The sequence below is a fragment of the Nipponia nippon genome, unplaced genomic scaffold, assembly GCF_047370975.1.
Source record: "Nipponia nippon isolate SJK-2023a ecotype South Korea unplaced genomic scaffold, ASM4737097v1 scaffold_8, whole genome shotgun sequence".
Taxonomy (NCBI): Eukaryota; Metazoa; Chordata; class Aves; order Pelecaniformes; family Threskiornithidae; genus Nipponia; species Nipponia nippon.
This window is the reverse complement of record NW_028262402.1, coordinates 38,477,829-38,498,047: the sequence shown is the minus strand read 5'-3', so window position 1 is coordinate 38,498,047 and position 20,219 is coordinate 38,477,829. Positions and strand designations below refer to the sequence as shown.

General features: G+C 43.7%; 1 protein-coding gene across 2 annotated transcripts in view; it reads right to left on the bottom strand.

Annotated features, from left to right (window-relative positions):
• Window positions 1-9,049, bottom strand: part of PCSK5 (proprotein convertase subtilisin/kexin type 5) — a 253,671-nt gene extending 244,622 nt beyond the window's left edge. For both annotated transcript variants that reach the window (XM_087741708.1, XM_087741709.1), the window contains exon 1: window positions 8,383-9,049. In XM_087741708.1, the coding sequence (XP_087597834.1) occupies window positions 8,383-8,580 (198 nt within the window). In that variant the 5' untranslated portion in view covers window positions 8,581-9,049. The remainder of the gene's footprint in view (window positions 1-8,382) is intronic.
• Window positions 9,050-20,219: the final 11,170 nt, after the last annotated feature.

Below are 20,219 nucleotides of genomic sequence, written 5' to 3'. Positions count from 1 at the left end.
CTAATCAATAATAATCTACTGGACAAACTCAGGCTGGAGAACAACAGGCTAGGAATTTGGCAGAATCAATCTGTGACCAATAGCAGATCACAAGCTGAACTAAGTCAACTATGTCATATGGCTACAGGACAGACAAACGCTACAATGGGCTACATAAGTAGGAGTGCTGTCCTCAAGGCAACTGAAGGAATCCTTATGCTGTACTCATCTGTAATGGTCTAGCAGCTCCTTGCTCAAGAAGATGAGGATCATTTAGAAAGACCAAACAGCAAGACTGATCAGTGAAAGCCTGACCTATGCAAAATGAGGGAAAGGACTGGGCTTGGATGAAAAAAGATAAAAGTGAGTGGCAGGAAGAGTGGAATGCTACAACTTTGCTGATGTTGCTACTCTTTACGTGCATAGAGAAACAAGAAACACAGGCTTTGAACTGCAGGAAGACAGATATGGCTTAGGCTTCACTGGGGCAAAGAGGATAACGAGCCACCAGAATCGACCATGCCCTGGCACCATGGAGCTTCCTTACTGAAGATCTTCGAAAACTGGTTAAGTATCTGCCAGGAAAGATGTGGGCATCTCTGATCCTCCTCAAGGGCACTGCAATGGACAAGCTGATCTGTAGAGATGTCCCCCTTGCCCTTCACTTCTACAACTGTCAGCCATTGTCAGGCAGAGGTTATAACGCACTACTGATTCACCTCAATATTTTTTAAAGATTTCTTCTGGTTCTTCTGTTTTAATCTAGCCTGGTCCACTTCTTTATGTATTTTGTTTGAGAGGAGCAGTTCCCACAAACATTGCCATTTGTAAGCTGGGCTTGCAACTAATTGCTATTCTTAAAAGTGTAATTTAGAGTGTGTTTACCTAAGGGCTTTAAACAAAAAAATCATCACAATTTGTAGCTTGACTACGATGCTGTTAAATGACATTCTCATCTTCCCTCATTTTGTAACAACATACAAAGACTATTAGATTACCTCTATCACCAGAACCCATTTGGCACATCCTTTTCTTCATCCAACTCCTAATGAACGCTCACATATAGTAGTAGTAAGCTCTGCTCTCTTTCCTCCCTCCCATTTTTAACTGCACAGACAAGAGAACTACTGCTAAGTATGAAGTAATTAGCCATGGCATACCCTTTGTATTCTCCAATATGTACTGGCTTTCTCTTTTTGTGGCATGTGAGCATTTGTAAGAATGTTGTTTCAGTGCTTACATTTTCCAAAGACCTTTCTATCTGGTGGTTATTCTCTACCAGTCCCTAAATGTACTTTTTTCAGCCATGAATAAGAGAAAATTCGATTTTCCTTGGTGTATCTGTGCAACCCCACTACATGTGCATGTGCATGCAGCTTAGAGTACACCTAGCTTTGATTCTTTTAATACGATAGGTCCTGGTACTTGCATCTTTAATACTCAGGACTTCATTAAACTTATCCCAGCTATTAAATTTTAGTAAGAGTGTACTCTGTTTCAGTGCTGTGACCACAGGCTTTTAACGGGTATGTCTCTTCTGTTAACTTTCTATATTATTATTCTGGCGTAGCTGAACTTCTTTGCACACAGAGGCCTACCATCCTGCTTTTTTGAGTCATCCGTGTAAGGTGGTGGGGATTATGGCAGCAAACTCCTTCCTTTGCTGAAGACAACAACCTTGATTTAGGCTCTTTATCTTAAAATAAGCTCCCTCTTCTCTTAACTGAATGGTTTTTCCCTAGTCTTCCAATTTCAGCTACTTAGTTTGCAAAACTTCCTTTTGCCTCCCATCAGGAATAGATTTGGAAAATGGAAAACAGCCATTTCTCCCATTCTTTCTGATCAATTGATCTTGTTACACAATGTGTTCTCTGTGCCATCACTGGGACCTCAGGTTTGAAATGAACTAATATTTATTACCTCTTTGTGTGATTTGCTGGCTTTAAATCTACAAAATCCCAATGAAAAAAAAAAAAAAAAAACCAAAACAACAAACCCCACACCTTTTCACAAATCACATCAGCATTTATATTATCTTAAAAACCACATCTGTATATCTAACAGTGACTCCTGGGCCACACCTCAAGCTTAGCACACTAAGCTTGTCTTTTGGCAAACAGTGTGTGTTCCTTGCAGGAAGAAAATTGGAGGAAAAGGGTAGTCTGTCACTTGCCAAGGGTGGGGAGTAGGCCACTAGACCCTGGAAGAGATCAGAAAAGAAAAATTACTGGAAGAATACAATTAGGAGAGCAAAGATGTGATTTGGAAAAGTGCTGACCCAACCTAAGCCCCTGTCTAGAATTAAGAAAGAAAAAGGAATAGAACGATCTAAAGTTTACTCCAATACTAATTAACACAGCATTTCTCTCCCTTGTTGGAGCCACAGATAAGATATCTTTATCTATTCCATTCTTCCATCACCTTTGGGGTATTAGCCTTTTGTTTCTCCTGCTCTCCTGCAACGTCAAGGGAAGTCTCCTGCCTGATTGAGAAACTCCTGGCACCTGATGACAGCAACCTGAAACTGATGAGGCACCACTTTCTAGAACAGCACAAACCTAGAAAACCTTCCTTATTTTGAAGCCCACACATTTCAAGTCAAAATAAACTCATGTGCCCAGAGTCAGTTACTGGAGCTCCTCCTCTTTTATCTATATAAACGAAGAAGTGAGGGGAAAAAGCTTAAGTCAACAGCTCAAGAGCACAAAAGCCTTCAGCATCAGAGCCCGGAGTAGCATTCCCAGCCTCTCAGATGCTTCACAAGTCATCCCTCTATAAGCTGGTGTTCCTTTCCCCAGTCTATTGGGAATATTTTAACACCAAACCACAAACTTATATCCAGTGAGAAGCTGTTTTTACAAGAAATGAGGAAATTCATGGGAATCAAGATGACATATCAGTACACCTTAATTTTCATGGCTGTATCAAAAGAAAGCTTCCTTCTTTCACTGTATAGTAAGGAATCTCCACGCTATCAACACAGTCATAATATTTATGCCAATTGTACAAAATGCTATGCAGACTATATGTTTAACCCTCTGCAGCTGCCAACAGTGAAAGTAACTTTCCCAAAACTCAGTGACAGATCCTTTGCTCTAAGAGAAAGGTCTGCTTAGTGCAGCCACTGAAATGTAGAAGGGTAAAATATGTCAGCAAGGTGCTGCTGGGGGATGCAGTATACCCCAAATTGCTCCATCCAGTGTGTAACTTAGAACAACTCCTAGGCTGCTTTGCATTATACTACCTTATCACAGTCCCAGAGGGATTGCTGGTCCAGACCACTTTCTTAAAAGACTCATGCAAAAAGAATAGAGGCATTTTTTTTCCATGAGACAAGGATTCACTTGCTAGAGAAACTACTAATTGCACTTCAAGGGTAGGCCAGAAATGCCTGCAATACATGGGAAAAGGAAAAAAAAAAAGTCAGCTCCATGCATTTAAGTCCTGATATTACATGTTTGTGCTATTTCAAAGCCCAGTGAAACACAGGAGACCTTGGGCCAATTCTTTTGTGGTTTATGCTGATGCTTCACCGTTTGCTCCATCGTCTTTAATGCAGCTGTGGTTATGCCACAGAAATGAGGTTACCAGTAACCAAGTACTCAAGCCTAAAGTTATGGGACAGGCCTTCAATAGGCCTTAAATGAAGGCCTGTTAATTTGAGTGTCAGCTCATGTGGGTGCTACTGTCCAAATCAGAAGCTCCAAACTGATGGCACTAATGGCAGCCATCAAAATCGCTGGCTTTCTGAAGTTTATCCTGCCCACTTGCATCAATCAGCAAGGGAATCTACTGCCTCTGTTTTTGTGACACATAACCTTCATGCAGTCCTGTGGGGGAAAGAGTTTTCCAACAGAAACTGAATAACAGTTGATACAATGATACGTCTAAGTTGCTGCTCTATGCTTTTCCAAGCCATAGATGACGAAAATTAATGACAGTCTCACTAGATTCACTGCAAGAGTTCAAGTATCTTTGAAGAACAAGCTTCTATGTCTACTGTCAACTTCACATTGGTAATGGCAAAGAAATACAGGATAAATGAGCAGTACCTTGGAACAATTTGTAGGAAACAAGAACCAGAACATGTAGCCTGGAAAAACACAGAGTAAAAGAGGATTCTTTCTCTGTTGCGCCATGTCCCCGAAAAATTACTGGAAAACTCTTTTCAATAAGCGGAGAACTAAAGCTTCAAATTCCTATAACAAGAGATGGGGACCACAGAAGTTTGAAGGCAACAGGAGTTTGCCAGAAGCTGTGAGTTGCAGTTCGCAATCGCTCACCAGCAGGTGATCTCAAGGCCTCTTTTAATGTCCCTTTCTGCCATCTATTTCTGACTGACTCGTCCAGTCGTTCAGATAGGCTTTGTAGCTTTCCTGCCATCACCATGGCAATGAAAATGAACTTAAGAGGTATTTCAAGACTCAGCTGGGTATTCTCCAAATCACACGAGCACCAAAAAAAGGGGAAGCTAAATTCCACCTGTTACCAGGAATGCACAAAATGACAAAAACTGGGAGAAGGGATGTTTTCCAGTGTTTATGATGCACAGCCTTCCTGGGTCTACTGTCTTGTCTCCACTGATCAACTTAATGTACCTTTCAGTGCCGGATTTCCAGAAACACAACCCAAATATTGCCTACTGTTAAGTGTTTTACTCCTAACCTACCCTAATCTCTCTCTCTTCCATAGCACCACCTTGCATCTCCACTCATGCAAAATTAACAGGGTGGCTAGTAAGAATAAGACCTTCAGAACCCCTGTTTTCCACTATTCCCTTCAGCTCTAATCATGCAATTAACTCCTCGTTAGAACACTCCTGGTTTGCAACTTTGCAACTGCACCGACTTGACTTTCATTTTCTTATACGCAGTTTCACCGCCTCTTATTTTGAATATTTTAATTCCATTGTTTTTTCTGGGTCATTTGTACTGAGTCGGTTCTTTGGGCTAGCCATAGTGGGATTCGGATTTAGCTTTTTGCACTTTATTCTTAAATGTGAGCTCACAAATTTAATTTAAAGAAAAATATTATGCTTAATGCATTACACTAGTTTTTTTAATCTATTTCAGACTATTTTTGATGTGTATTTTTATGAGATTTGTAATTACCTTCTTCAAGCAGAAGTAAACAGCTTAGCTTTTACTGACACTTGCAGCTTTAATTATAATATTTCAGCTTACCCAGGAGAGATATTATCTGCAAAACCAAAGTTTAATTGCCTGGCCATAGCTGCTACTATATACAGACATGAAGCTTGTGAAGTCCTGCCTCTAACAGAGAATTCTGCTTTCTGGTTATCTCTTTCAGTGTTTTCACAGTGTATTCAGCTAAAAGAATGTCTTTCAATATCTCATACCACATACAGATTTTTAAATTGCTTGCAGTTGTCTCTCAATAATAAACAGTAGATTCTTGCCCCATCATCATATACTTTTGTGCTTCCTGTTCTGTGCCAAATATATTCCTGCTTTTACAGACCTATGCAAAAGGCCCATAATAGGCAAATCTACCTCATCAGTCCAGACCATTCGTGACTTCCTTTCTCTAAAAGTTAATACGTTACTCCCTTTACCCATCTTTATCAAGTGATACAGTCTACAAAGAGTGATCGATAAGCTTCACAGAAAACGATGCACATTTTTTTGTATTTTTAAGAAATACAGTTATAGAATTATTTTACATAGGCTTTGAACCATATATTTACATGTTAAACTACGCATGGTCAGACCACAGCCACTTGGATTATTTTATGAACTCTGAATTCTCAAATTATAAATTCTATCTAGCAACCAGGTCAGTCTGATGAAAGTTCTATAAGCACTAGCTGGGAATAAAAGAACAGACATTAGACTGACCACGAACATACTAACAAACATGCAGTCACAGAAATACCATATGGAGATGATTTTGCAAGAAATTATCAGAAACTGAACACTGGCCATCGTAAAAAGGTACCCATGAAAGGAAACTCCACGTAAGACTTTGCGCAAATGCACAACGCTTCTTAGGGCATGTAACACTTACAGCAGCGCGCTGAGCTCTACATTGGCACAGCACAATGACATCTAGCACCCAGTTACTCCAATCCAAAATACATACAGGAAGCTCTATGCAATTTCTTTACCTATGCCCACTGCCTGCTTCTTGTTCTTAAAGGCTGGTTAGAGCCAGAAGATGAGGAATCACCCATCAGTCTACTTCATATTATTGCTGAAGTTTTCTTTCTCATCTATCATTTAACATTCTTATATTCATCTTCTACTTGCACTTTCTCTATCTGCATAACTAAGTAACGGTATTGGCTCCCTTCACATATGCTCTCTTTTCATCTGCATGCCCAGTAATGTATTTTCCAGTTTTTCATTATTCATAGTCTCTATTTTCTCTCATTCCCATCTGTATACCTGATCAGTAATGTATCTATTATTAATATCTCATAGGTGTATACATGGCACTTTCACTGACACATAAGAAGGAACAGTGGCTTACTACATTCTTTCCTTAATTCCACATGAGGTTTGGATGTGCAAGGTATAAAAAAAGCAGGCTCCGAGTTAGCCAGCTGGCCTGACAAAAGACAAAAGGGGAAGAAGTGCATCCTCCAGCTGACTAACTGTTGCTTACTTTGGCACTATAAAGGCCCAGATAGGAATACAAAGCAACACCTTGAGCAAAAGACGTGTGTAAGACAAAAAAGAAAGACATCAATGCAAAAAACTTTGCACTTAAGACTCCTAAATGGCAGTTTCAAGGCGCCGGTTCAACTTTGACATGAAAACTTCCTCCCAAATTTTTGTGCCTCCAAGTGGGAATAACATTGCCTACCTGCCCAAGTGCTCCAAGAGGGAAGTCAGTACTCTGTTTTTTTAAGTAACTGCATCTTTACACATCATGTTTTCTGCAACCTCAGTGCCATTTTCCAGCTTTTCTTATGTAAATTATTCATCTTAATAGACTGCGCAGCTGTCTTATTCAGGCTTGAAATGACTGGGAACAGTTGAGATGTGCGCTTCAAACTTTTGAGTCAATAACGCAATACATGGGAACTCATTCTAAAACACAAATAAAAATTGGGTCTCACTTTGCTCTGGTTGATGTAAAAGGCCTGCTGTGTAAACGCAGCTGCGTTTTTGTGAATCTCATGTATAAGATGAAGCCTTCTGTACCTGTAAATGCTCATTTCTAAACTTTCAATTCATGTAATATAAACTACTGTCTAGGAAGACTGTGCTTGGATGTTCACACGCAAGCGTGCAATGGAATTGTTTATTTTTTAGGCATTCACCTTGCTAAACCCTACATGTGCAACTCGTATTTTCAGGATAATTGTCAGGAAAGCCTAGGAGGAAAAGTCATCTTTGGACATTTTAAACAGCAACTGTGCCTAGCTGTAGCAGCAAGAGATTTTTCAGCATGATGGGATCCAGTGAGAACCAGGTGTTTCCTCACTTGCAGTTCCTGGCCCTGGCTGGACCCAAGAATTTTCTAACGGGATGATCTCTGTATCTAGCCAGTCCAGGTGTTTTCTAGTGAAACACCTGCGGGCTCCGCAGAGCTCCGGTGCTGCCCAACCGGTCGGGCGCGGGCCGGGGAAGCTCTGCCTGCGGCGCCGGCATCTGAGAGACTTCTTTTCTCCCCTCGTTTCACAACCAACCCGGCGAAAAGCAAGCGGGCGGCGGGACAGCAGCCCGGGCGGCGGGACAGCAGCCGGGCCGCGGCGGCCGGTGGGCCAGCTCCCACCCTGGGGCAGCCCCGTCCCCCTCGGCCGCGCTCCCCGTCCCCGCGGGACCCCGGCGGCCGCCGCACGCCCGGCAGCCGCTCCGGGACACCGGGGCCACCCCTGTCACCTTCTCCTTCGGCACGCCCCGCCACAAGGGGGGTCGGGACGCCCCCCGCGGCGGGCCGGCGGCCGCAGCTGCCACGTCCTGGCTGCCGGGGAGACGGGCGCTCGCTGCCGGACGAGTTCCTCTTGCACTGGCGGTTTCTTCTCTGCAAGGGAGGCCGGAGGGTGCCAGGCGCGCAGCGAAAAGTTCAGCCGCCGCCGAGACAGCGCGGCGGCGGGCACACCCCGGCGGGGCCCCCCGCCCCCCCCCGCCCCGGCCCGCGGGCGGCTCCGCTGGGCCCCGGCCTCGACCCCTCCGGCGCGGCTCCGGTGTACCTGCCCCCGCGCATCACCTCCGCCGTCCCGCGGCGGGAGGCCGGGGCGGCGGGGGGCTTCGCGGGCCGCCCCGCAGCGGCGGCGGCGGGGCCCGCGGCGGGGCCGGGGTCGTGCGGCGGCCGCGGAGCTGCCCGTCCCTTGCCCCTGCCCCAGCGGCGCAAGGCGCCGGCAGCGGACCCTGCCCGCCCGCCTGGCGGCCGCGCCGCCGGCGCCCGCTCGGAAGTAGTTGTAAGGAGGGTTACCTGTCCGATGTTGATGTAACCGTATTTGCTAGCTATCCGGTTGGCCTCCGGCAGCCCCCCAGTTATCCGAACAGCCCAGTGGTTGGTGTATAGGCGCGTCCTGCAGGCGGGCAGCAGGAACCCCAGCAGCAGGGTGAGCCGGCAGAGAAGGTCCCCGCCGCCTCCGCCTCCCCAGCAGCAGCGGCGCTTCCAGCCCATCTTCTCCTCCTCCGCTCACAACCCCCACAAAACTTCTTCCTTCTTCCGAGGCTCTTCTCCTCACCTCCGGGCGGCACCGGCGGAGCGTCCTCCCAAGTTACCCCGAGGAAGAAACTAGGAAGAGCTTGGAGTAGTGCATTGAACCGCTCGGGGGTTAAACGATGAGGGGTTGGGAATAATGGTTATGATCGGTGATTGCTGCTGTCCCCTCCTCCCGCCGCTCTTCGGGGATTAAGTAACTTGCTTGGAAAGCTGCTCTCACAGTTTCTGAGCGCCAGCTTCTCCCTCTGTCCCCAGCTGCATGGGAAGTCGTCTCTCCGCTGGGAGGAGGGCTCCTTCTCCCTCTCTCCGCGCTTCCCTCCCCTCTGACTTCCTTCCCCCTGCCAGCGATCTTCTGCCTCCTCTCCCGCCTCTGGCTTTTCCTCGCCTTCCCTCTCTCCCTCTCGCCCGGAGTCCGGGAGCAGCGCGGCTGCGGCGGCAGGCAGTGTGTGAGTGTTGGCAGCTGAGCGCCTCAGTTCACTCCGGCTCGGCCACCTCCCTCTCCTTTCCTCTCCCCTCCCTCCTCCTCCTCCTCCTCCTCCTTCTCCTCCTCCTCCTCCGCCGCTGCCGCCCGCCCTCGCTCCCGCCCGCCCGCCCGGCAGCGCCGAGGGCCAGGGGAAATGGCAGCCGCGCTGGCCCCGCGCTCCGCCGCCCCCCGCGCTCCCGGGCCCGCGGCTACCGCCGGCTCCGGACGCCGTCGCCCCCGAGGGCTGCCCCCTCTTCCCCGCCGGGCTGAGAGGCCGCGGCCCCGCAGGCGGGGCTGCGGGAGCCGCGGCGAGGTGCGAGGCCTGCGGCAAGGCCCCGTGCCCGGCAGCGGCTGCGGCCCGCCGGCCCTGCCCCCGCGGTGTGCCGCGGGCCAGGAGGGGCGGCGGGAGGGCCCCAGCTGCCCCGCACGGCCAGGCCAGGCCTGCCCCGCCGGCCGCGGGAGGGTGGGCCGGGGTACCAGGCGGCACACAAACAACCTCAAAGCTGCCTCACCGGCAGTCACGGGCTGTGCCTAACTGGAGTCTGCTGGCCGTTCTACAGACATTGCTTGGCGTCGTTTGACGTTGAAGTGACCACCAAAGTCCATTCGTGGTCACCACGTTTGGAAAGAAATGTAGGCAGCTGCCGCTTCAGCAGAGGCGCGGTGGTCCAGCCGAGGAGCATGGCCTCCCTGGTGCTCCCTCGTCCCTGTCCATGTGCAGCGTGGCCACAGCTCCTGCCACCTTGCTGGGAAGCGCTTCCAGCAGCGGAGCGCATGTGGGCCTGGGAAAGATGCTGCTGGTTGTGTGGTGGCCCAAACGCCACCAGCAACTGGAGGTGCCCGAGTCGGGTAGGAGAAAACTCATGTCCACCCAAGCCCAGACTGTCACTTACAGGACTAAACCTAAGAGCCACCACAATGCCTTTGGACAACCTGTAGATCTGCTCCCTTTTATTTGAAAGTTAGAATACGCATCTGTAAAATTCAGTCCAGTGGACCCACTGTGAGGATCCATTACTGGTTGTGAAGGAATTTGAACATGAGAAATACTACTGTACTAATGTAAATGTGTGTTTTTTTCTCTGAGGAACCTAAGGTGTCCTACAAAGTCTGGCAGCCATCATTCTCCTTTTCATGGGGATGTGAAGTATGAGAAGTTAAATGCTTTAGAGAAAGTCATACAGTAACATGGAGTTCCTTTTCACCTCCCCCAAGACCTGTGCTCCTACCTTTAAAACCACTCTTTTCCTAATAAAGTAGACATAGTAAAATGGAGACAGCCAAAACCACGTGTTTCACTTTAAACCATTCTCTGCCTTAAGTTCATTCATTTTTCCCTTAAACATCAGTATTATGTTAATGACTAACATCTTCCCACATCCTCTGATTGTTTTTAAAGGGGAGAAATGGGAGAAATCCATTCTCTGCCTCCCTGTTTGTTCTATGTCTCCAAAAATTTATTTGCCAATGATTAGCTTTTCCCTGTTAGTATTTTTTCCTGTAGTTTGCATTATTATTTGCTCAGTGTATTACAACATACTATTTAGTCCTGTTTGTAGAGTCAAGACCTCGACGCGGCTCACCTTCCCTGGGATTTCACAGGTGATGGCTCACTGTTTAGCAAATCTTTCTTCTACTGAAACCACAATCAACACTCTCATTGGATTCAGCAGGAACAGTGTTAGGCCCAGACGGTTACATCTCACAGCTAATATTCATAAATATACAGTGATTGAATATGACATTATATCTCCTCTAGCAATTAGCCCACCTTTTTGATTCGTTCAATGATAATTACACAAGTCACCTCTCTTCCTATATCTGGACTGCTTAAAGTATGTTTAATCATGAATGGCCACCTTACTGAAGTACATAGCAATCAATGGGTCACAAAACCTGAACCTTGTGCATTCTCAGTTTGTTTTTCTGAAGAGGATAAATTAAAAATCTATTTTCTGATCTTTTCTCAGTGAATTTTAGTGTTGTTTTGTCTGCCTTATTTCCAGCTATATGTCGTGTCTTTTTTTTCTGGCACAAAAGGCACAAACTGCAAGCAAAAAATAAAGCTGCGCTATCATGTATCTACTTCCAACTTCGCTTATATGACAGAGTGTTTTATACACAGGCACCAAAGCCACTAGGAATCAGTAGACTTTATAAACACATGATTGTCCTCAAGTGTCTTTTCCTAATGCTGCATTGCATTGTGTAGCCTAACAAAAATGTGAAAGTTACGCTATACCTAAAAACAGCCACTGAAAAAGGAGGGACATAGTCCCCAGAGGCATTTTTTCTATGATTATAGAGTCATCTTTGCTGAAGCCACTGAGGCAGATGGCAATCATTGCTAGTGTGGGAGCATTTGGACATTGGTCGTAAAGTGGAGTATTTGAACTCGTTTCAGCGTGAACCCCAAACTGCAAAGTTTTGCTGAGTACCTCATCACAGCCACATCCTTAAGGGGGGACTGCACTCCCCTCCCTGCCCCCCCCCCAAAAAAAAAGGTGAGAACTCCTGCAATCTTAACCTGTGCTGTGTTCTAATTTAAGCTGGTTCTTTGTGACACAGCTAGGAAGTAAGTATACTGGGCATCAGGTGAGTGGAGAGACCACTGAGGGGACTGTCAGCAGTGGTGTAGTTTTATTCAGCATACCTGCTGTATGTGGACTGCTTATAGCTGGTAGCTGAGCTTGCTTCCATACTCTATTGGAGGCCAGATAGCTTGTCTGTACACACCACACTCTGGGGAAAGTTTTTTCTCCTCTGAGCAAGGGCACTAAATTGGTCCATTTCATCACTATTTCACAACCTGTGCCTTTTATCTCTTTTTTTTTTTTTTTTTTTCTCCACATGCTTACCCCTCTGCTATGATCAAAATCAATATCTGGCTGACTGCTCAAAATGCGAGTTTCCTTGTGTCTCTGTCTTGTCCTTTACTTATTGATACTAATCCCTGAATCCCTCCTCTATTGTTAGTTCCAAATGATTGTGATCCAGGATCAGACCTCAGTCTCTGTTCTCACTTTCCTCCTCTTTGATCTAATTGCCTCTCTTCTCACTATTTTGCCTACCTAGTCCTGAGATTATTCTTTCCTTTCTAGTCCTTTCCCAGCCTGAAAATCCCTCTGGCTTACCAGCTCTGGCAGCCTCTCTACTGTGCTGTGCTTCATTTCAACTTTCCAGCACTTTTCTATGTGAGTTTCACAGATCAGTGCTCCAGAGATGTGTTAGGCACCCTGGGGTCATAATTAAGGAGGAAACCACAGAAGGCATATCTATTCAAAGGAAGTGGCAGCCCAAAGTCCTCCAGGAAGAAGTCCTGCAAGCAGACGTGCTGGCCCCTGAAGACCTTCTGGAACAGAGAACGTTTTCAGAAGGAACGGGGGGTATGTATTCATCAGCTTTTGGAGTGGGAGAGTCTAGAGCATAGGAGATGAAAGAATACTCTTCAGGGAAGAGAAATCTTCAAAGAATGGAGGTTGTGTCAGGGAGTCATTTAGAGGTTGCCTTAGAAAGATGGATAGTTTTGGAATCCAAAGGAGTATTCAGATTTCCTTAGTTTCAACCATAACTGTTTTTTATAAACAGTGCAGCTAGGTCACTTGACACCAGCTACCACACGATCCAATTTGCTGGTACACAGTTCTTTGATCTGCAGTTTTCCATGCTTCAGGCTTGCCTCTGATTTTATTTACTTTTAACTTCAACTGCTTTTGAAAAGACTAAAGTTTGGAGTTTTTTTAAAAATAAAACACTGATTTTGCACATAATCAATTATATTACCAGTTTTTTCCTTAGCAAATGCCTGCCTCCTTATGCTTTGAAACAGGATGTGATGCCTGTTTTGGGCACATTGCTGTTCTCACGAAAAGCCTCCTATCTATGTTGAACTTTTGAGTGACAGTTTTCACCTGTACATTAGACACTTGTTTGTGTTCAGCAGCCGATACCTCGAGATTGCTCACCCTTACTGGGCATGCCTCTCACTGTTCCTAGTGTGTAGACTATGGGGTCTGTACCCCTAAGCCTGTGTGCGGTCCACAGCAAAGCATGACTTCATGCAGCAATTGCTGTTCCCACTTCTTGTCGGTCCCTGTGGGATTGAGCATGATAATTGACCGCTGTCTTTAATGAGCCTTCTGGCAATGCAGAGGAGGAAAGCCTTCTGCCCTGAATGTAGAGAAGACAAGAAACAGGGCGGGTGAAAGTACTCCACTGGGATAAAGAGTCTGGGGCAAGAGAAAGGAACAGGAAGAAATTGGGACAGGGCCTTGGCAGAGCAGTCCTCCAGCCCAATCCTTGCATTTCCCTTGAGCAGTTTAGTGGCAGAAGTTCAGTGATTCACATAAGGAAATAAAGGGCAGGATCCTTTATTTCCTGTCTGTTGGTAGTGAAGAAACAGAATCTGGGTCTGGACCTTGGAACAGATGTGAGTCTGGGCTTTTCCTGATCGCTGATAATTGGGCTGATACTGCCTCATTCAGTTACCATGTGGATTTCATTTTATTTTTATGAATAAGGCTGCACTGCGTATTTTTCCATTCTGTTCACCCTGTGCATTCTCTTACCTTTCCTTCCTTGATTGTGTTTATTGTCTTTTTTGAAGGATTGGCTCCCACCTCATTTTAGTTCTGACCATACTGGCAGGCATAATTTGAAAATATGCTAGCATTAGTTGCAAAACTCTATGAAGAGACTCCCAGTGCTTGTACTGACACCTGTGCCAGCATGCTTGTTTGCCATCTTCCCATTTATGCAGATGCATCTCTTTGGCTGGGCTGAAATCTAAACTGTGTCATTAAAATAATGGTAACTTACATCTTTCTTTTTTTCCTTTTTTATTTTTCTTTTTTTTTTAATTTCAGAGATCTAGTTGACAGTGCAAATAGCTGTACTAACTTTACTGGCAACCCACAGTGCATAGCTAGGATGAATGGCTAAGACATGGAGGGAAAAGGGAGGTGGAAGCAGGAATCTTTTTCAGCTGTCTTGAGTGCCTGACCCAGCATCTTGTGACACTAAATCCCGAGTTCTTTTCAGAAGAACAACTGCACATTTTCCCTCTCCAACTTCTCATTGGATTGTAAAGTTTCAGTTATAGAATCTCAAATACACACAGAAAATAAGCATCAAAATTACATTTCTAGTTTTTGGCTATGAATTTTGGCTATGGAAATTTTCTTGGGCCCCTTCAGTGTGATGGTGGAAAGATCATTTATCTGAAATGACTCATCTGAGTAAATTCATCCACATAAGAGAAGTTGTTTTTTTTCAACCAAGCTCACTTGAGTTAACATTCCAGTTAACTTGTTTCTCAGTCGTCCCGAGTCAGAATTATTTTAGCTACCCTTTTCTGTAAAACTGACTCAGCTGTGCTCTAAGTAGCTATAGGATCTTCCTTTAGCTTTAGGATCTGTCGTTTTCTTAGGCCAATATGTTGTTGTTAGCATATAACTGAGATAATATTCTTGCTAAAAAGAGCGGTCCGGTGGCAAGTGAGAATCCAATTTTCAAAATATAAACATCATTAAAAATAGTAGGTAAATGTCCTTCCCTGAAGAGAGAAAATGTAATCCTGCATCTTCCAGCATGGCCCACGCTCATTTCATGAGCTCTAGTTGGGCTAGTTCCATTTGTGCCCAAACCCCTCTCAAAGACTATTGCAGACCCTTCACTAGGAGAGCTAGTATTTAGCTGCTTCACAGCCACGTTCGCTACCTGCTTTAGATGTTGGATTTTCTTCTCAGTTCTTGTTCCCTTCTCTTTGTTCATGTGCTTCCGTGAGACTTATCTTGTCATGTTATTCACGTACATGCCTAAGAAACTAACTTCATGATGATAGGGTGATTATGCTTAATCTTTGCCCTCTTCTTGTTGTGTGAGGAAGTAGAAGTCATGTCTTTAATCTATAAGAGAACCTGGGTGCCTTTTCCACTGAATAAAGCGTAGAAATAATCGTTTTAGAGCATCCCTTTTAACTTGGGGCTCTCCACTGCTCCCAGTACAGCTCCTATGAGTTATATGCCTGCCATTTCTTTGCATGGAACTTGTTCAGTGCGATTTGTTGGGCCTTGAAATGAAAAAGACCTTCTTTACTACAGCCTGTGTCTAACAAAAGATATGACCTGGAAGTGGTGAGCTTATTAACGGGGAAGGGGGCTGAAAGAACACCAACCTATCATTTAGGAAGTATGGCAAGTTTTTGAACACTGTGTTCCAGACAAGGAAGAAGTTGGGAAGGGGTATTTTAGGATATATAACCTCTATTTATTTGTGGTTGAATAAGAAATAATTCTGTTATAATTCTGTAATAATTCCCTCTTCAGGGAGTTCAGGGTCACAGCTGTGGAGCATCCTTTTCTCCTAAGATAGCATTCACAAACTTTCTTGCTCCTGAATAGTGAAGAAGTCAAAGAGTTTACCAAACAGAAGCGCGGTGTGATCACTGGTGGAACTGTATATGCCCTTCCCTGTTGTAGTAGTAATTAAGCCAATGCCAGGAGTGCAAAGATGGAAGTTCCCACTCATTGTTTTTTAGTTTTAAACAAAAATGGAAAAAGATTCAGCTACAGATATATCCTGGCAGATTTTAAGTCTGAAAGGAGATGGAGGGCAGAAACACAGACACCCAGTAAGAATGGCCCAGCTACAAAGAAAGATACTATGAGTGCAAAGTGTTTTTTTCCAAGGGGATAACACTGATCTCTTACCTCAGAAATTCATTTTTCTGTGTTGATTTGTTAAGGAGACAGTTCTGGCATTTCTGTTACAATGGACAGAGAAAATGCACATCTCTGCAAATGCCTCTGTGCTCTGCCTGCTGAAGAGCAGAGGTGCACTGACAGTTTCTGTCACAGCCTCTTTGGTGTTCTTTGATTTGGCACAAAGGACAAAGTAATCCATTGATGAGAGCTCTTTCCTTTCCCAAATTCTTGCCTTTGTACGCTTTTCTTAAAAACATTTTTTTTTTCCCTTTTTGCAGTCTATCTGCTTTTCCGTCTCTGCTCATCTTTCTGCTGCTGGAAAGATTTTTGTCTTCCCTCTTTGTCCATCCCATCATTTCTCCCCTTCATTCTCACCAAGACGTCTATTCTGTATGTCCTACTTATGGGATGTTATTCTCTGTGCTCAACTCTGTTTATCATGAAAAACAAGGGACGTCATAGCTGAAAGTTTTCATGAATGATAATGACCAGGATGATGTGTATCTAGTACAGCATTGCTGAGTGATCCTTATTAAGGTATCATATCTTCATTATAGGTAGTATCCTAGTGTTCCATAACTGGTAGTCCATGTTCAAAGTGCAGAGTCCTACAGTGATAATTAATGATAACGGATGTAATGGTAATGGTAATGGATCAGAAGTTACAGCACTGGTGAGTCATCAGCACAGTGACGTGTAAACCGGCACTGGAGGAAGTAACCTGTGAGGGAAGAAGAGGGATCTGGATGTGTTTAGCTGCTCAGTAATTCAGACAACTCATTTGTCCCAGAAAGTTCTGGGAATGTTGTATTTTACATAAGCCTCCTATGTGTCCATTTGTGCTCACCTGTGTGTTTATTGTCTGAAATGTAGTGTCTGCAGAATGATGATAACTAACAAGTGAATTTAATACATCTGTAACCACAAAGCATCATCTGAGTCTTAAGTTCAGCTAAAAGCTCTTAGTTGTTTATCTACAGATCATGTTTAGATGGACTTTGGATTCTGGTATATTTTGTTGTGTAACAAGAGTAAGAGAGAAGGGCATAGGAGACAGAAAAGGTAAGGAAGGAATGAAAGAAGGAATTAATAGAAGAAAATAATTAATTACCAAAATAAGGCTAGAAAAGTTAAGCCCCTGGTCAGAGTTAAGGCAAAAATAGACATTTTTTTTTATAACTGATAAGAATACTCTGTGGCTTTACTATGTGGGTAATATATGATTTATGATCTTCTTAAATATTAATTTCCTTGCTCTTAAATACCCCAGCTTTGTAAATGATGTGATATTGACAATAAAGTACAGTTTCTAGGGGGCTTAACTGTTTTTTAAAATGAAAGTGATTTTGGTTTGGATTTATGTTGTGAGTGATGCAAAAGACAGTTTTTGCCACCTTTCTCTGCTGTTAGGAAATTAAATTCCCACAGTTCATGAGGAAATTAGATCGCTCCCAGAAAAGTTTCACTCATTCTGGAAGAAATATAAAACACTGGTTCTAAATTACGTCAAGTTCTTCTACACCCATAAGCACTCCACTCTTTCTTCCCTTCTGTGTCAGCCTTACATCCCTGTCGCCTCTTCTGTGTTGAGTCCTCAGTTGGATAATTCAGAGCCAAATATTTGTATTTTTAAATTTTTGATTCAGCAACTGAGCAATTACAGGGCAAACAAAGCAAGTGAGAACATTTGCCAAGATACCTCTTAAAAGTCTGACACTTGTCTGTGGCCCTTTTCATTTACACTGTTTTTCTTCATGCTGTAAAATGCAGATTATTCCATGAAATAAATATGATGCAGGGACCTGTTTAATGTACAGAATGCATATCTGTGATAGTTAGCAGTTCCAAAAAATCATCATTAAAAAAAAAGAGCACCTATGGAGATCTGCCGTGAAAGCAATGATGTTTGCACATTGGAAAGCTTTAACCTTCTTGTATTCAGAAGAATTGTTTCCTCAGTGAGAGGTATGTACATTACCATGTAACTATTTGCTGAAATGCAAGAAAGGATTTGTTTTTGTCAGTTCTGCGGGTCATAGCCCTACACTTGAATATTCATAGTATAAGAAGTATATCTATAGTATATAAATTATCACCACCACTCTTATACCAGCTCATTAAGTTCCCTGAACCTTTCATAAGAGTCTCATGAATGCCACAAAATCATGCTCACAGATACACACAGGATGTGCATGTGACATTTAAAAGTTACATCTTGAAGCTCTACCCAGCAAATAAATCTTATAACCATAATTTTTTTTCTGGGAATGGTGCTTTGGACAAGGCCTATGTGACCCTGAGGGACAGCAGCTTAAAATGTTCAATCCATGCTAGCTCTTCGTGAGAGATTAAAAAGACTGGGCTTTCTGAAGACCACCTTCTGACCAGAAGAGTCACACTTGTACCGTAAGAGAGAGAAGCAATACCCTCTGATTTTCTTGATCAGTTAAAACTTGCCAACACAGATTTTGCTATATCCTGTTTTTACTTCCTCCATCCATCCATGAAGTAAACAAAACCAGATAAAATATAATCACCCCCAGCACTAAAATAACAAATAAGAAATAGCAATTTTTGGTAGACATTCAATAAAAAGTAAAAGTAACTGAATCCTCAGTCTTGTTACTTCCAGTGTGGCAGAGGAATCCAGCAACATGCAACAGACACCCAAGGACAGTGCCCTGTGCTCACTTAGTCAATTGTGTTCTGAGTTGCTTGGTCAGCTCTAGTTCTGGCCAGTTTTCTGATCAGCTCCACAGCTGTATATCACTCTCTGTTGTCATCAGAAGAAATACTCCAGCTTTACATTAGTGTAGCAGTGCACAGCATTTGGCTCACTGAATCAGGGTGATGTGTTTCCAGCATATTTTGGGAAAGGCACTGATTCAGGTCACATAACTGTACGATGCTGGCTGACTATCTCTGGAGTGGGACCAAATGTGTATTTATTCCTGATTTGGATTGTCTAGATGCACAGACAAATTTTGTTAACTTGGCTGTGAGATGGTCTCAAGATGACAAAAATGATGCAACCATTTCTGAATAATATTGTTCCTGTTGCTTCAGCTACAAGAAATGATGCGTGAATGCAACTGCATGCATTAGGAGAACAAAAATTCCTCCTCCAACAGAACACGCTTTGTTCAGCACAGGTGAGGACCAAACAGAAAACCTTTCAACATAAACAGAGAAAACAATATAACACAACTGGCAAGCTTTTTATCTGTATTGTCACAGGGAGACACTGTCAGGATGAGAAGTTAACACATGGAAGCCAGCTGTAGCAACTAAATGTCTCAAGGAAACTTGGTCTTAGATAATGAAATCCATTCACAAGGAGTATCACAGAAAGTTGGAGTGACCTGATAAAACTCAAAGAGTTTACCAGATTTATTCCTGGAAAGGCAAGAAAGTGAAGCTCAAAGCCTGACAGACTCTAAAAATGATGAAAATGTGACTGTTAATTCAAAAATTTTATCTCCAGGTGTTCAAAGAAAATTTTTTAAAGATAGTATGTTGCATGGTATGTTGGAAAACCACCTATAAGTGTACGTAAAACAAACTAAAACAAAATCAGAAAAGCTGTTACATTCAGAAATACATCTGGACATTCCATGAAAAACTGCTAAAATTATCTGAGCAGAATTCTGGCTTTACCATGAACTCATTATTAGGAAAAACAGGCTGCTCTGCTGCCCCTGGAGCAGCCAGGGAAACTAATTTGAGGAAATGGTGACTTACAGAAAGAGGTTACTGTACTGGGTTTATACCAAGTGCAGCGTATGGTACCTCAATGCAGCAGCGCAGCTAAATACAAGACATATTTGATATCTGCTATGACATTGCTCCTTGCCCCTTCCCTCCTGTGTGCATTAGGAGGAGACCATGGAAATGACAAGGGGCAACTTGAGGTCATCTCATAACCCTCTATTTATTAGAGGAGCCACTTCTCATACCTATCATGCTTGCCTGTGTGAAACTGTATATTGCAAACATAACTAAGATTTTCCTGCTGCTGCAGACCCTCTAGTTGTTATAACACATTGGAAGCTCCAGGTAACATTATTCATTTTGTTTATCTGAATAGGTAGAAGCTACAAGTAGATGAAGAGCTTCTTGTGCTTTAGACGTGACAAGTTAAAAGCTTACATTACCCTTTTCAAATGTTTACAGTAAACTGATGTCCTTAATTGACTGTGAAAGTAGCATAAACGTTTAAATCATTTGAAGGCCTTAATAAAGCCTAATTAAAGGTAAAATAATTGTTCTATGCATTTCACATGGGCTTTTGCTATACATCAAGTAAAATCAAGGTTTGAAATGAAACTTTTAGGAAGTCCTTAATAAAATGAGTCTTATTAGTGTCAAACTGCTTGATTACGGACCTGATTAAAAGCCATTTGACATTAATGAGAGTAATTTTATTAAAG